This window comes from Amborella trichopoda, chromosome 6 (assembly GCF_054954075.1).
Source record: "Amborella trichopoda isolate Santa Cruz 75 chromosome 6, AtrichopodaSantaCruz75HAP2 v2.0, whole genome shotgun sequence".
NCBI lineage: Eukaryota > Viridiplantae > Streptophyta > Magnoliopsida > Amborellales > Amborellaceae > Amborella > Amborella trichopoda.
This window is the reverse complement of record NC_142341.1, coordinates 7,673,590-7,687,963: the sequence shown is the minus strand read 5'-3', so window position 1 is coordinate 7,687,963 and position 14,374 is coordinate 7,673,590. Positions and strand designations below refer to the sequence as shown.

Sequence of the window (14,374 nt, the reverse complement as noted above, 5' to 3'; positions counted from 1 at the left end):
TATCCCACTTTTAATTGTATCTTGAGTATGTCGCTAAAATTTCTCATTATATAAGAGTTTAGTGGGAAATATGTGGATAAAGCATTCTACTGGTTCAAATGGTTGCCATTCGGATTTTGAGCCAACTATATAGCTCATCAGCGTGCGAAAGAAATTGTAATACTTTTGATGCGTCTCAAACCAAAAAAATGAATAGATTGATAACAATTATGTTAACCGATTTGATTTACATACGAGTGAACTCGAAGATGATGACTGCATTGCGTGAAAATGAAATTCGATATTATAATGCAATTAATATTGAACAACTTGGTTGTAGAAGAGGTTTTCGAAGAGGCGGAACATGATGACATGTTTGTAAATGATGATGATGATGATGATACATGGCTACATGAAAATTCCTAACTTTTTTTTTTACTATACTGTGCCTTATGCTCAATTTTAAAAATTTCTAGTTAATTATATATTCAATATTAGATAATTGGATGAAAGTCATAAGACATCTAAATTAATTGACTTAATTATATTAGTCTAAAAAAGTTTTTATAGATGAATTAGTTATTGATGGCATTGACATAATTTTTATTTTTTAGAATTTTAAAATTTTTAACATTTTAATTTATTTGATTTTTTGAATCCGATTATTTGAGCCTAATCCCATATGAAGTATTTTTGTCGGTATTTTTTATCTTATTTTTTCAGTCAAGTTTTTAAAATAAAAATGATTTCTGTCCACCACGACCACCCCCTTTCCCTACACTACAAGGCTATAACACAGTAATTCACTGACCGTTATATACGTTCTTCCCGTTATAGCCAGCCATTCCTTAATGCCCAAGTGCTCGTTCTGACCGATAAGCCATCATTTTTTAGAAAGGAAAAGGACCCATTTGCCATTTTGGAAGTGACAGATGGCAGTCTCTTTTCAACGCCTTCATTTCCCTCGTTTATTACACTCACCATCCATGAACACTCCCTCTCTTTCTCTCTCTACCCTCTCTCCCTCTACCCCCTTTGCAGAGAGGGTAACGGGCGAGGGGCAATTTGGTCAATAAGAAAATGGGGAAGCTCCTCTGTGATTCATCCGCCACTGTTCAGAGCTCCTCAGCTCTCCAGCCATGGCGAGACCCCCTTCTCGACCGCCCTTCACAAGAAGAAGAAGACCCACCTTCTTCTGGTTCAGATTTCGAAACCCTAACTGGCTTAGAAGACGAACAAAAGAGGAGCTTGCAAAAGCTGTGCACAAAGGGTGTTCTTTGGAAGCACCCAACAAATCAATCGTCTTCGTTGTTCCTGCTCTTTCATGGCGGTGATGTTCAGGCCGACGGGAACTGCCTCTTCTCGGCTTCGAAAGCGGCAATGGAAGTAAGGGTTGAGCCTAACGAGCTTAGAAAGAGAACAGTGGTTAGATTTTTGCAGGATTACGAGAGTGAGGGGTTACATAGAGGATTTATTGATGGGGCTATAAGGAGTATGTACTCCCCAGATTTACAGGCCGGGTGGGGCGTTCACTTGGTTCAAGAGGTGAAGCTTTTGGCGAGGAAGGACCAGAGAGAGGGCCTCGATGCAGCGATCTCCGAGCTCGTAGCTCTTGGTTTGCAGAGGTTGGTTGGTTGATATCTGTAAATTTGTCAGATCTTTGGGCTTTCCATTGAGTTGGGTTTTGAGGAATTTTGTTTTTGATATTGTTTTTGGTGATGGGGTTTTTAGAGTTTAAGAGCAATTTTGGGTTTGATCTGGTTTTTGCTAATGGGTTTGAAGATCAGATTCAGATGTTTCTGGGGTTCATTATGGTTCAGTTGATGCTTTGATGGGCATATTAATTTTGAAATTTTATATTGAGAAATTTTGAGTTCATTGTGTTTTTTCAAATGATATTGTAAATCGTTAGATGCTCAGAATCTGATATTTTTTTGGGTTCGTTACATTTCTATTCTTGGTTTTAAGAGTTTGGATTAACAATTCTTCTGGTGTTATTTGGTTTTCTGCATGTTATTTATATGGAATTTATGCTTCTACCAAGCGAACTTGGGGGGTTAAATTTGATGTATTTTGGTTTTAAAATGATTCCGTCCATAGGATTCTGCTTTAGTGGCAACATTATGTTTCCAGAAATGGCATGGATTTAGGGTTCAGATTTGCTTAGAAAGTGTAGGTTTGTAAGTATTAACTTTGCGGGTTTCATCCCCTTAATATTGTTTTTGGCACTGTCACATATTAGGGTGTTTTTTTGTTGGTTTGTTTAAGCTGGGGTGTTCCGAAGTGATGAATTTGCGCTTCTTATTTCTTTTAAGATTTGCAGCTAGTTTGAGTGCTGGGGTTTCAGTAGTGGAGCTCAAAGGTTCACATTCACATCAAATGCAGTGTTTCTGAAATCCATTAGTTTCATAGCCGTTAAGGATCAGGTTTCAGCTTTAGATTTTTGGTGGTCTTTCAGTTCAAATTAGGGTTTTGGTGGGAAAGTTGCTTTAATGTTTCGACAATGTTGAGATTCAAAAAATAGTGTTTTGACAATATTTTTGAGTTAGTATATTATGTTAGGGTTTTGGCATGGTGTGGTTATGTCCCTTAAAGCCGAAGTAAAATAGGGGAATGTGGTAAGGGTGGTCCATGGGAGTTATGCAACTGTTTAAAATTAGGGTTCTATTGGATGCTGTGTTGGTTGGGCTTGTCTAATATTTTATTTCTAGGGTTTTCAGTTAGCATTGAGAAGTGGAACTATACCACATACAACCTGTGTATGATATATGTTATACAGGGGCATCCACTGTCCATTCTCAACAATGAGAGGTTGAGATTAACTGTAGCTCTTGATAACAGGCATTCACCCAGCTTCTGTTAATCTTGACCCTCTATTGTTGAGAGCAAGCATGGATGCCTTAGCACACGCAGATTGTGTAAGGTCGGTCTGCAGTCTGCTCTCCTTGAGAAGTTAGGGTTCTGGAAGTGCGTTAGGATCAGAGGATTCCTCCCACCAAGAAAAATTACGGTTTAGCAATGCTGTGATTTTAAGCTTTCTCAAGACCTCTGTAACCTTCTACTTCTAGGGCTTTCCAGTGGGCTTTGATGAGTTATATTTTGGCAATGACGTGGTTGTGTCCCCTTGAGATAGCAGTGTTCTTACATTGTCATTGTTTTATCAATTTACCCAGCATTTGGCTGAGATTCAACTAAAATTACTATAATACCCAGAGAACCTCATACTTCTCCCCCCATTCTTTTTTAGCAATAACTAGAAAACTCTACTCATGTTAATGTAACATTCATGCAGTTCTTGAATAATTCTTCACACTCTCGGGAAAAGAATTTTACATCCAATCATTCTTGGATCTCCTTCTCATACATTTCATGTACATGCAATGCTGCTTCCACAATATATAAGAAAGAGAATAGACCTCTAGTGACCTTGCATTTAGGGAATACATCACTTGGGTCACAAACCATGGTGGTACCATCCCTATGCTAGTCCTGATGAGAGACAGCGAAGATTAACCATAGTGGAGATTAACCATAAGATGCATGTGTATGCTTGGAAACTACAACCAACCTCCACCATTTTGATTAAACTGGAGTGGACGTCCTCTGGTGCATGTATACTTTTCCTAGTGTCATTCCATTTCGAACTTTATAGTGTTTGGTCAATTGATATGAGCACAAAACCCATGCTTTAAATTCTTCAATTTTTCCTTTTTCTTATTTTGAGTATATATATATATATATATATATATATATATATATATATATATTTATTATTATTATTATTTTCCATCATTTATTTTCTTGGATCCTTTGGGGTTTCAGAGAAACGGCTGCAGAGACCATTTACAAGGAGAGATGCATAACCGTCGTTGATGGCCCGAGTTGGGCCACATATATGTCAGTGTCTGGTTCACCAGATGATGAACATGATATTATCACTTTACAATACACAGAGGAGGGTTTACTTTATGTGGATGAGAATAGAGATGGTAGATCTGCTGCCTTTGGCGATGATATAGCGATTGAGAGCCTAGCAACAGAGTTCAACAGAGAAATATATGTGGTAAAGGCTTTCTTCTTCTTGTCCAATTCTCTTATTTCTTCAATTCTCTTTTTTAAAAAAGAGCTGCCTTTTTTACAGGTAGATTTGTTTGTTCTGTCTATAACAATTGTGTATTCAAAAGTGTGATTGTTGTTAATTCCTTTGATTTGGTGAAATGGATTTATGCAAATAAACTTCAATATGCATTTTCATATAGTAGTTTTACTGAATTCTTATGCTGCCTTTATTGTAAATGCTTGTATATTTGATCCTTTGTCTTTAATATTTTTCTAATTGATTAAAAATGTGTTTGTGCAAACAATTCGAAGTGTGCATTGAATGAGAGCAATATGTGGGAACTTTCCTTTGTTGTCCAATTCTCTTGTTTTCTTCCCAATTATTTGATATAGTTGTTTCTATTTCTAAAAATTAAACTAGTTTTCTCTTTTTTTTTAAATAAATTTTGTTGCAAGTGAATGAATATAGGCGAGTGAGAAAAGCGCTCTTGGCTTGGAAATCAGGGCATTGAAACTGCAACATGATGTCAAGTTCCAATAGAAAAGAAAAAAGAAAAGATCCCAATCTTTGAATTCTCTCTAATCTGGCAAGTGGGTCTTTGTAATAAATTCCAAATATGCATCAATTAATTGTGGTATGTTTCATGGGTGCCTGTTGAATGAAGTACATGATAGCGCATGTGTGAAATATGAGCAAAAGGGAATACTGTCTTTTTTTTTGGGTAAGAAAAATCCTCCGAATTTTTTTTTTGGGTGAGTCGGTAGGGAAAGGACCCCTACCCTTGGTAGGAATTGAGCCTAGGACATAGCGTTGCAAATCGTCATGCGCTAACCTAGTAAACCCGGGCTCTTTCCCTAAAAGGGAATACTGTTCATGAATACTAGGATAAAGGTTTGCAAAAACTTGAAAGACAAAAATTTCAAACACTTGCTGCCTAATTTATTGGGAACATATGTTCTTGATTTGTTGTAGCATTTTGTAGACCGAGTTGCTCCTTCAATTCAGATTTTTTGCATCGTTATTGTATCAAGTCAATTCTTGTTGAGTGGGGTTGTGAAACGTTGTATTTTTCCAGGTCCAGTCTCATGGATCAGATGCAATGATTGATGATGAAAATTGCATATTCTTTCTTCCTCATCATCCCCGGGGTCAAATTTCTGAGCCCCCATTCTTCCTTTTCATGAAAGGCAGAGGTAATTCACCATTCTTTTTTATGAGTGCAGTTATTATTTATAATATTAGTAGTACATCTTCTACCACTACTACTAACAAAAATGATGACGTCGATGATTCTGATTCGTGCAGTCTTAGTAGCTTGAGCGAGGGTTTTAGCAAAGAAAAAGATAGGGAAGATACAAAAATAGAGAACGGTTTAAAAAACCAAAGGTAAAAGGAGCACTTTCTGCTCTAGGGTCTATAACATGATCATCCGTTATGCTTGAGTACATCCCTTAAATAAGAAAACTCTTAAGAAGATTTAATCCTAGCCATCTATCTAATCTAATCATAACCCTTTATTATAAAGATTTTAAGTGAATAAAAATACATAAAAAACTATAAAAATTACTACTTATGCCCCTAAGTGAATAGAAAGAGTCAAGAAATAAATAAAAGAAATAAAAGGATAGGCTCAATGACTAATTTGTCCTTGTGGTTCCTCTTGTAAACTTTAAGCTTCTCTTTCTTATCTAGATACCCAAGATGAGTATTTTGGGTTGCATTAGTTCCCCCTTCCTCAAAAGAATTCACCCTCAAATTTGGAGGCTTGTTGTTTGAGGTATCACCAATATATGGAATGAGATGCTTGACATTAAAACATCAGAAGTACGAATTTGACTGGGAAGCTTTAATTGATAGGCATTGTCATTGATCTTCTTCAAAGTATTGAATGGTTCTACCTAGATGAGACTTGAGATCAAGACGTGCCATTTTACTGTATTCCCCATTTACATTGGATTAACCATGCTTTGGGCCTTTTGAGAATTGCTGTATTTGTAGTACATAAGCACAACGCTCATGGTCCTGAATGCATCAGAGAAAACTCTAACATGAATTTTGAAGCATCACAAGTTTAATGATGCATTACCCTTGTGACTTCAATTTGCACATAATGATTCGATATAGTGTTTCTCCACTCAAAACAAAATAATGGTTGAGGTTGAACAATAAGATAAGCAACCATTCGATAGCCACCTTTTATTTTGAATTCAATAGCAAAAAGCTCATAGGAAATTATCACCAAACCCTCGGGGCACACCTCACATGATACTCCATATTCAAATAAAACTCCAAGAAGAAGATATTCATCATCATTACCTCCTGTCAATACCATTCGCCTTGCTACTTTCTATGGGGACGAAGAAACCCGTTTACCTCCAATATTTTTGGGAACTCCTTGACAAAATCTCTCCAATGGCACGATCTTCTTTACAGATTGAATCATCATTAAATTTATGATCACCCATTCCTTTCTCAATATCCAAACCTTCATCCAAGTACTTGTTAAAGACTGGTGGTGAGTCGCAGTTCACAATGTGCCATTTCTTTCTCAATATCCAAACCTTCATCCAAGTATTTGTTAAAGACTGTGGTGAGTCGTAGTTCACAATGTGCTGATCTTGAGAACAATTTGGTGAGAACAAAGTTTCTCCATGGTTGTCCTCGGATAGAGTTTCATAACATCTGCTCAAATCATCATCGATTTCGTGCCTAGGTCGATGACACTATGCACTGAACCTGTCTGACACGAACTTGGTCACCGACTTATCTACCTCGATCTCATCCTCCTGAGATGGGGCGTCCATCTGCGCCAAATGTAGATCTAGGGTTTCAACCAATCTCCTTAGATCTGCAATCACTTCTCACGAACTCGCATCAAAGGCTTTTATGGTTCTCTTTTCCTCATTTTCTTCTACGCGGAGGCATGGTTGTTGATCTAGGGCACAAAAATCGATGATACAGTACCTTGCTTCAGTATCGTACTATAGTAACGTACACAACTGTAGCACAGTACGGTACTATAGTAATTTGCTACAGTATGTGCTACAGTACCATGTACCAGTATCATCCTTACTGAACATTGGGCTCTAATACCAACCTAATGCAGACTTAGTTGCTTGAGCTAGGGTTTTATCAAAGAAGAAAATAGGGAAGATCCAAAAATAGAGAAAGAATAAAAAATCAAAGGCAAAAGAAGGAGCACTTGCTGCTCTAGGGTTTTAACTAAAGTCTATAACATGATTTTGAGTAAATCTTTTATATAAGAAAACCCCAAACAAGTCTTAATCCTGGCCATCCATTTAATCTAAGCACTTGCTGCTCTAGGGTTTTAACTAAAGTCTATAACATGATTTTGAGTACATCCCTTATATAAGAAAACCCCAAACAAGACTTAATCCTGACCATCCATTTAATTTAATTATTGCCCTTCGTTATAAAAGACTTTTAGCGAATAAAAAGACATAAAATACTCTAGAAATTACTACTTATGCCCCTAAATGAATAAAAAGACTCGAGAAATAAATAAAAGACATAAAATGATAGACTCAATGACTAATTTTCCCTTTTGTGGTTCCTCGTGTAACTTTTAAGCTTATCTTTTTTATCTAAATACCTGAGAGCAGTATTTTGGGCAGCATCACTGATGATAATGATAGTAATTGCTCAAGAACTACTAGTTATGATTATCTTGATGATGTGTAACTAAAAACTTTAGAAAGACAAAAATTGCAAGATGCTAGAAGAAATCACTAGACTGCTGATAAATGGATCACGTCTGATGCTCCTTGCTGTTGTATTTGGTGGTGGTGTGATTGTTCCATCCCTTACGACATGCTTGTCCTCTGTGTGTGTGTGTGTGTTGGACAGTGAAGCAGAGAACCACCAGCATTGCTACTGCAATGAGCAGTGGTGATGGTGATGCTCCATCGTATCGAGAAATACCGACACAAATGTACATATGAGAGAGAGTGTGAAAGAAAGAGAGAGAGTGGGGTATCTGTTTGTCTTGTTCAACCACTAGACACAAACATACATATGAGAGAGAGAGAGAGAGAGAGAGAGAGAGAGAGAGAGAGAGAGTGGGGCATCTGTTTGTGTCGTGTTGTTGATGCGCAATTTAGTATCATGTTGCTTCAGCTGATGCTATTTTCTGGTCCTGATAATATTGATGATAACAATGCTTCTGAAATCTTTATATGATCCTATGACATATTTAAGCTGAACCCATTGATATTTCTGTTTACTTTGCCATTATCACTTTTTAAGTTAGATGATATATTGTTGACCTAATATACAGGTTGGTGTGGTGCTGGGGCCGATCATTATGAGCCATTGATTGCTCATTCTGCTCCTATTCTTTCACAGGAGAAGGGAGCTTTTGTACTCTGAGGCTTTCATTATCTTTATCCACTGTATTGTATTTTAGAGTTTCAAGGCTGCTTTGTGTTCCAGTGTCTTTTTTTTTCTCTTTTATGCCATGTAGTATTAGGGTTCAAGGCAGGTTTTTGGCAGGTTTTGTACTCCGAGGCTTTTTTTTTCTTTTTAATTCTTTTAACCATTGTGTTGTTGTTTTAGGATTTTGGAGGCTTTTGAGTTGATTCTTTTTAATCAATGGGGCTTGCATTGAGAACCCCCCCATGTTGTTTGTAACGATGTTATTTTTTGTAGTAGTAATGATAACATTCAGATCGAGTGTCATCCAGCTCTGCAATTTTTTGAAGGTAAGTTTATCAAAACACACTTGAGGTATCAGCTGTATAACATTTTACACATTTTGAACTATTCCAACGCATGATCACATTTATTTTATGGACTTATTGAAATTAAGTTAAATGCTACAAGTAAGATGTTAAATAGTGTCATCCAGTTCTGCAATTTTTTGAAGGTAAGTTATCAAAACAACGCTTGAGATATCAGCTGTTTAACATTTTACCCATTTTCAACTATTCCAACGCATGATAAATTTTAAACAGCTCGTCTCTGGAGTAACTTTTGATAAATTTCTTTTTCTGAATATCTTCTGGTTGAATCCTTAACAATCAGCTAGTTTTATTTACTGTGACACTCTCTCTCTCTCTCTCTCTCTCTCTCTCGTGTCGGGGTTTTTCTTGTAGCATGTTTTGGTATTGGTACTGAGTATGATGATTTTGTTGCATTGTTGAAGAAATTAGAAAATGTGGTTCTGCAGAATGGTTCATAGCAGAAGGGGGGAGACAAGCAGCATCCTTTACAAGGTCGCCGCTGTGGAAAAGAATATGGGCATATGTGAGAGAGAGAAGAGAGTAGAAACTATCAAACGCCACCACTGATGGCAAATTATTGCTCCATGTAAGAAACAAAACAAATAGATGGCGCAGACCTATCTCTCTCTCTCAAATGAAATAGAATGCCGAAGAATGAGGAATGTATATACATGGTGCTAAACAGCTTAAGTATTTAACCCCTTCGATCGCCAGTATGCCCTGGCTCGAATGATCTCGGCCTTATCAGCCTGCATTCGTAGAAGATGGGTGCTCTCAAGTTCTGATGGAATGGAAGGCTCCTCCTCCATGGTCGTGAGCGAGTCGAGCACATGCGAAAGCAAGCATTCTCTCCTGTATTCTAGTGTCATGCCAGCCAGTGTGTAGTCCTCTAGCACCTTCATTGGCACACTCTGCAATTTCACCCTGCTTTTGTTAGAGTCGGGGATTATTTTTGCAAGATGCATTAGAGAAGAGAGAGCCAAAATGACATGAAAGAGGATTATATTTTGGGATTTGGGTGTAAATTTAGCTAGCGAATCTTAAATAGTTGGGAAAAGGCTCGATAATGGTGTGAAAAAATATGGCTAGGTCGGGGGTGGAGAATGACCTCGAATATCCAACCGATGTACTTCACATTGTTTACATGTTGGTTCATGTCCATGTCACTCCATCGCGGCTGAAAACATACACAAAAATTGAAACTCTGTTACACTTTCATACAACCAATTGTCAATCACATATTCTTGCTGGTTAACAAATGCTCACTACCATCATCATTATGAGAGAAGCCTCTCCTATCTCTCTCTCATTAATCGTAACATCCACCAATCATATTAGCCAAAAGAATTCTTACACCTACGGCAGTGCACAATCCATTTACTCCCTCGGGTATAACAGTACCTTTTAGATTTCAGATTTTTGGGAGTGTAATCTCTACAACCCATAAACTAATCTCAATAAAATAATTTTTGAAATAAACTCACCATGTACTAAAAAAAATAATGCTCTAGATTAAATAGAGAATCCAATTTTTGAAGTGTTAGATCTAAGTGTCACAAAACTCTAAATTCAAATTTTTTCTCTTGATAATAATTATCTGGTAGTTCTTATGTAGTTTCCAAATTCAAGACAAATAATTATTCTAAATAGGTGTTTTGCACGATGAAGTAGATGTGCACACTATGCTCCCATGGGAACATAGTAAAGTGCTCATCACAAAAACTCAATTGGATTCTGTGGTAATATACCTAGTATTTGGGCTGTTTGTGCCATTCTCAATTTTTTTGGGGGAGTTGTTCCAAATTAGTCTTTCCTCATTGTTCAGTTTGGAAAATTAAGGATTTGAAAGAAGTGAATGAGGAAGAGAAAACTGAAAGGGATAAGTGAGGAACACATCACCATTCATATTTTTCCATCCTCTCTGACAGTGAATTTTGAAGTAAGTTCAGTTCTAAATCCTTAATTCCTGTTAATTCATTCCATTCCTTTAACTATTAGAGATAAAGAGAGCTTACAACAAGGCCTGATCTGATATTCTTTGCAGTGTCATCGTTGAGCTTGTTGATTTTCTCAGTATCATCTGTAGAGAAGGCAAATCTCTTGAGGTAGTAAGGCCTGATCTCTTCTCTCACCTGTTCAGGGAGCTTCGAAAGCCTCCTGGTCTCTCGATTCATCACCACCCATGTGCTGCAAATTCAAGAAACACATTCTTCATTTTCGGTTAGGCCATTACTGAGCTTTACATCTTACCAAAATGTATTGTTAGGATTCAATTCCACTCTGTATAGCATTGATCAAAGCCATCGGATAATAATGCTTACCTCGTTGCTCTTGTTAAGATTTGTTGAGTATGGTAATCTCTAATAATCCAGTCCCTGCGCATTCCATTCTTACCAGACGCATCAACCCATGTATCGATCTCAACTACGTCTCCCCTGTAAAATCTTTCATTGTAAGAGAGTACGTAATTTTATTTTTTTAAAAAAAGAAGGAGATAATGACTGGAATTCACATGATTTATATATAAACAGATCGTCCTTTTTTTAATTGGATGAGAGTTTTACATGGCGAGCAAAATTTTATGCTGCATTTTAATGAATTTGTGACTTTTTTTTCCTAAGCTCATTTTCTGTGCTTTCATGTGAAAATTATGAAAAGCTTAAATGTGAAAATTCCGTGGTTTTCTTTCGCTTTGGTTCTTTCTTTTGAATGCACTGAGAAATTTAATAGAAATTCACTGAACTTTGAACCAGGAGAAAATGGTCTTAATTAAAGATCAGAGAGATTACCAGGCGCTGTATCTATCAACCTGGATGTTGATTCGGGTGACAACCCATATGAGTTTTCGAATGCTCATCTCCTGGGTGGCACCAAACCCATCACCAGCTAAACCAGAGCTCATCACATGGTTCAGAGCCGTCTCCTGTTCATTCATCTAACGTCTAGATCAAAGAGAGAGAGAGAGAGAGAGAGAGAGAGAGAGAGAGAGAGAGAGAGAGAGAGAGATCAACCTGGAGAAGGTTCATGAGGGTCTCCATGGATGCAGTCTTATCCGGCCCAACCTCATAAGACCTTATAACAAAGGTTTGCCTATAAACCAGTTGCTTCTCCACAAACCTCCCGAGCTTCGAGGCCAACATAGTAGAAGTCGAACCCGGCCAATCCAAGCCATTGCTCAGAAATTTGGCCTTCTCAGCTTCAAGAACAGCTGATTCTCTCCCATTCACCCTATTCACATTTCTCACTCCTCTAACCTCTCTCTTCTCACATCTCAACACATAGTTGCACTTTCTCTCCCTAAAATTCTCAGTCTCTACAAGCCCCAACAAGTTAACCAGGCCAACCCTGTTTGCCATTGCCATTTTTTCAGTCTCTCTAAGCTTTCATCCCTAAATGAAAGAAACCCATGTAAGAGAACATTACCCAAGCAATATATATACAATGAACAATGCAAAGAGTTAAATCAGCTCTCTCTCTCTCTCTAGATCACCGCAACAATAATTTCATAAGAAAAGTATGCAAAAACAAATCAAGATGCCAACCTCTTGTGAATGTTTTCAAAATGGAAGCCGACATTCTCGCTTGTAAATCAACCCATTAAACGCAGACGGAAAAGTACTTAAGAAACGGATTAACCCCTTGAAGAGAGCAAAAGATGCATGATTATGCTTTAATGGATACGTTTATACATTTAAAAAACATAGAGAAAATGTCATTCAAACTCATCTGAGCAGGAAATGCAGTTCAACAAACATGGGGTGCACGAAATTTCGGGGAATTAGGGATTGAACACTCAATCGTTAACCCACACGCCATTCTAGAGAGAGAAACGTTCTAGAGAGAGAAACAAGGTGGGGTTCTTGTGTGTCTGATTTTGGGCTATTTGAGGTGGTTGCAGGCCCATGAAACACCAGGACCCACGTCACCTTTCTTTAGTGCAAAAGATAGGTTTAGAGTGAGAAAATGGGTAAGATTACTTCGAATGGGTGAGAGGAATAAGGGCAAGAGTAAGGCAAATGATGGTTTAGAGAGAGAAAGCTGGGGGGCCACATGAAGGAGAGTAAAAACTGGGGATGGGGGACGACGGTTACAGGTTACCTATCACAACTACTACTATAGGATGGGAGAGAAGCTAGAGAGAGAAAATTGAGGAGAGAGAATTAGAGGCTCGTAGATTGTTTGACTCCATGGAATTAGGGTTTTAAGCTTCTTTAAAGCCGTAAAATTACAAGGGTCATGTGCCAATGCCTTTTGATGTTGTTTAGAGCCTTAAACAAGAAGGGTCCACTATGGAAGAAGCAACTTTCAAATGTAGAATGAAGGTGCACATCAAAAATAAAAAATCGGTTGTAAAAGGCTGTTTCGAAAAAAGCTCTCTAATTGATCAGCTCAACATTGAAATATATGAATATGAAAAGGTAAAAAAAAATCGAATCCTAAAAATAGAGTATTTTGTAACGCATTATCTGGACCGTCTATTTTCAAAATTTTGATGTGCTTATAGATGTACTTGATTTGAACAATTTTTTAAGTTTAAGATTTTATAATTAGAGATGAATATAAATTCTCAAGCCATCCTAAGAAATTTTAACATCAAAATTATATTTACGATAAACAATGGAGGTGCACCGTAATTTGATTGTTTAGGGCTGCAACCTTACACAAACCACACCTTTTATCTAATTGGGGAAATGAATTTTGTGCCCTTCTAGGAAAATAAAATTAACTAAGGGTACGGTTCGTATACAGTTGAGGCCGTTAACAATCAAAGTAAGGTGGGCGTGACACTGAATTCAGTGTTCGCAACATCGGCTGGTTCGAACCGGAACCGACTGGTTAGCTCGCTATCAGTGGGGTGGCAATTCCGGTTTGGTACGGTTTTAAAGTACACATCATGAGATAATATTCTCCAAAAAAAAAAGAGTCCAAAACTGACCGGTTTATTGCCTAACCGGTGATTTTTCCAAAAACCTGGCCGGTTTTTCAAAAGAGGTTCGGTTAACCATATATATAACCGATATAACGGTATTGTGTATATAACGACCGCTATATTTTACGGAAGCCGTTATATTAAACAGAGCCTGTGATCCCCTTTATGTAGGTCTTTTTTATTCTTTTTTCAGCGTTTTTTTTTTTCTTTTGGTCAATAATTGACCGTATACACTGTAAATGTTTTATAAATCAAGATGATTGAATAAAAAAATGGATATTTTTGGCATTTTTGTGTGTTCTTCATTTTTCAACCAAAAATCCGCCATACTAATGATTTTGGGGTTGTTTTTCATTTTTTTTTTATACAAATTGGGGGATTTTAATCATCAAAGAGATATCTACATTTCTAGAGTGATGGTTTCATTCAAACAGAGAGATTTGGGGCTGCATTGCAAGTTTGAATCAAAGAATGTCAGTTCCAATCCACGATTTTTTAATTTGTTTCCTCATTTTTCAACGTTTTTTATAATTATTCAAACAATATTTGTGTGAAATTTTAGAACAAAAACAAAAATTTGGAGGTCGATTTTGGGGACTTTTGAGGTTTTAGGGATTTTCGGGATTTTAGGGTTATTGAATGAAAAATAAAATTGATATTTTT

The 14,374-nt window shown here is 37.1% G+C and overlaps 2 protein-coding genes across 4 annotated transcripts; one reads left to right on the top strand and one right to left on the bottom strand.

Moving 5' to 3' along the window:
• Positions 1 to 800: 800 nt before the first annotated feature.
• LOC18434670 (Gap junction beta-4 protein) lies at positions 801 to 9,443 on the top strand. Of its 3 annotated transcripts, XM_006844350.4 has the most exons (4): positions 801 to 1,604; positions 3,802 to 4,042; positions 5,115 to 5,232; positions 8,337 to 8,737. In XM_006844350.4, exons 1-4 carry the CDS (start codon positions 1,060 to 1,062, stop codon positions 8,426 to 8,428), a joined length of 996 nt encoding a protein of 331 aa, XP_006844413.2. In that variant the 5' UTR covers positions 801 to 1,059; the 3' UTR covers positions 8,429 to 8,737. The 3 variants fall into 3 exon arrangements, with proteins under 3 accessions (XP_006844413.2, XP_088725713.1, XP_011623389.2); XM_088869587.1 differs by lacking the exons at positions 5,115 to 5,232; positions 8,337 to 8,737 and adding an exon at positions 9,228 to 9,443; XM_011625087.3 differs by lacking the exon at positions 5,115 to 5,232.
• Positions 9,330 to 12,808, bottom strand: LOC18434284 (palmitoyl-acyl carrier protein thioesterase, chloroplastic). Its single transcript, XM_006844351.4, has 7 exons — positions 12,324 to 12,808; positions 11,793 to 12,170; positions 11,571 to 11,704; positions 11,103 to 11,216; positions 10,797 to 10,968; positions 9,890 to 9,958; positions 9,330 to 9,692 (listed from the first exon to the last, which is right to left on the bottom strand). The coding sequence occupies exons 2-7, from the start codon at positions 12,141 to 12,143 to the stop codon at positions 9,468 to 9,470; spliced, it is 1,065 nt and encodes a 354-aa protein (XP_006844414.1). The 5' UTR covers positions 12,144 to 12,170; positions 12,324 to 12,808; the 3' UTR covers positions 9,330 to 9,467.
• Positions 12,809 to 14,374: the final 1,566 nt, after the last annotated feature.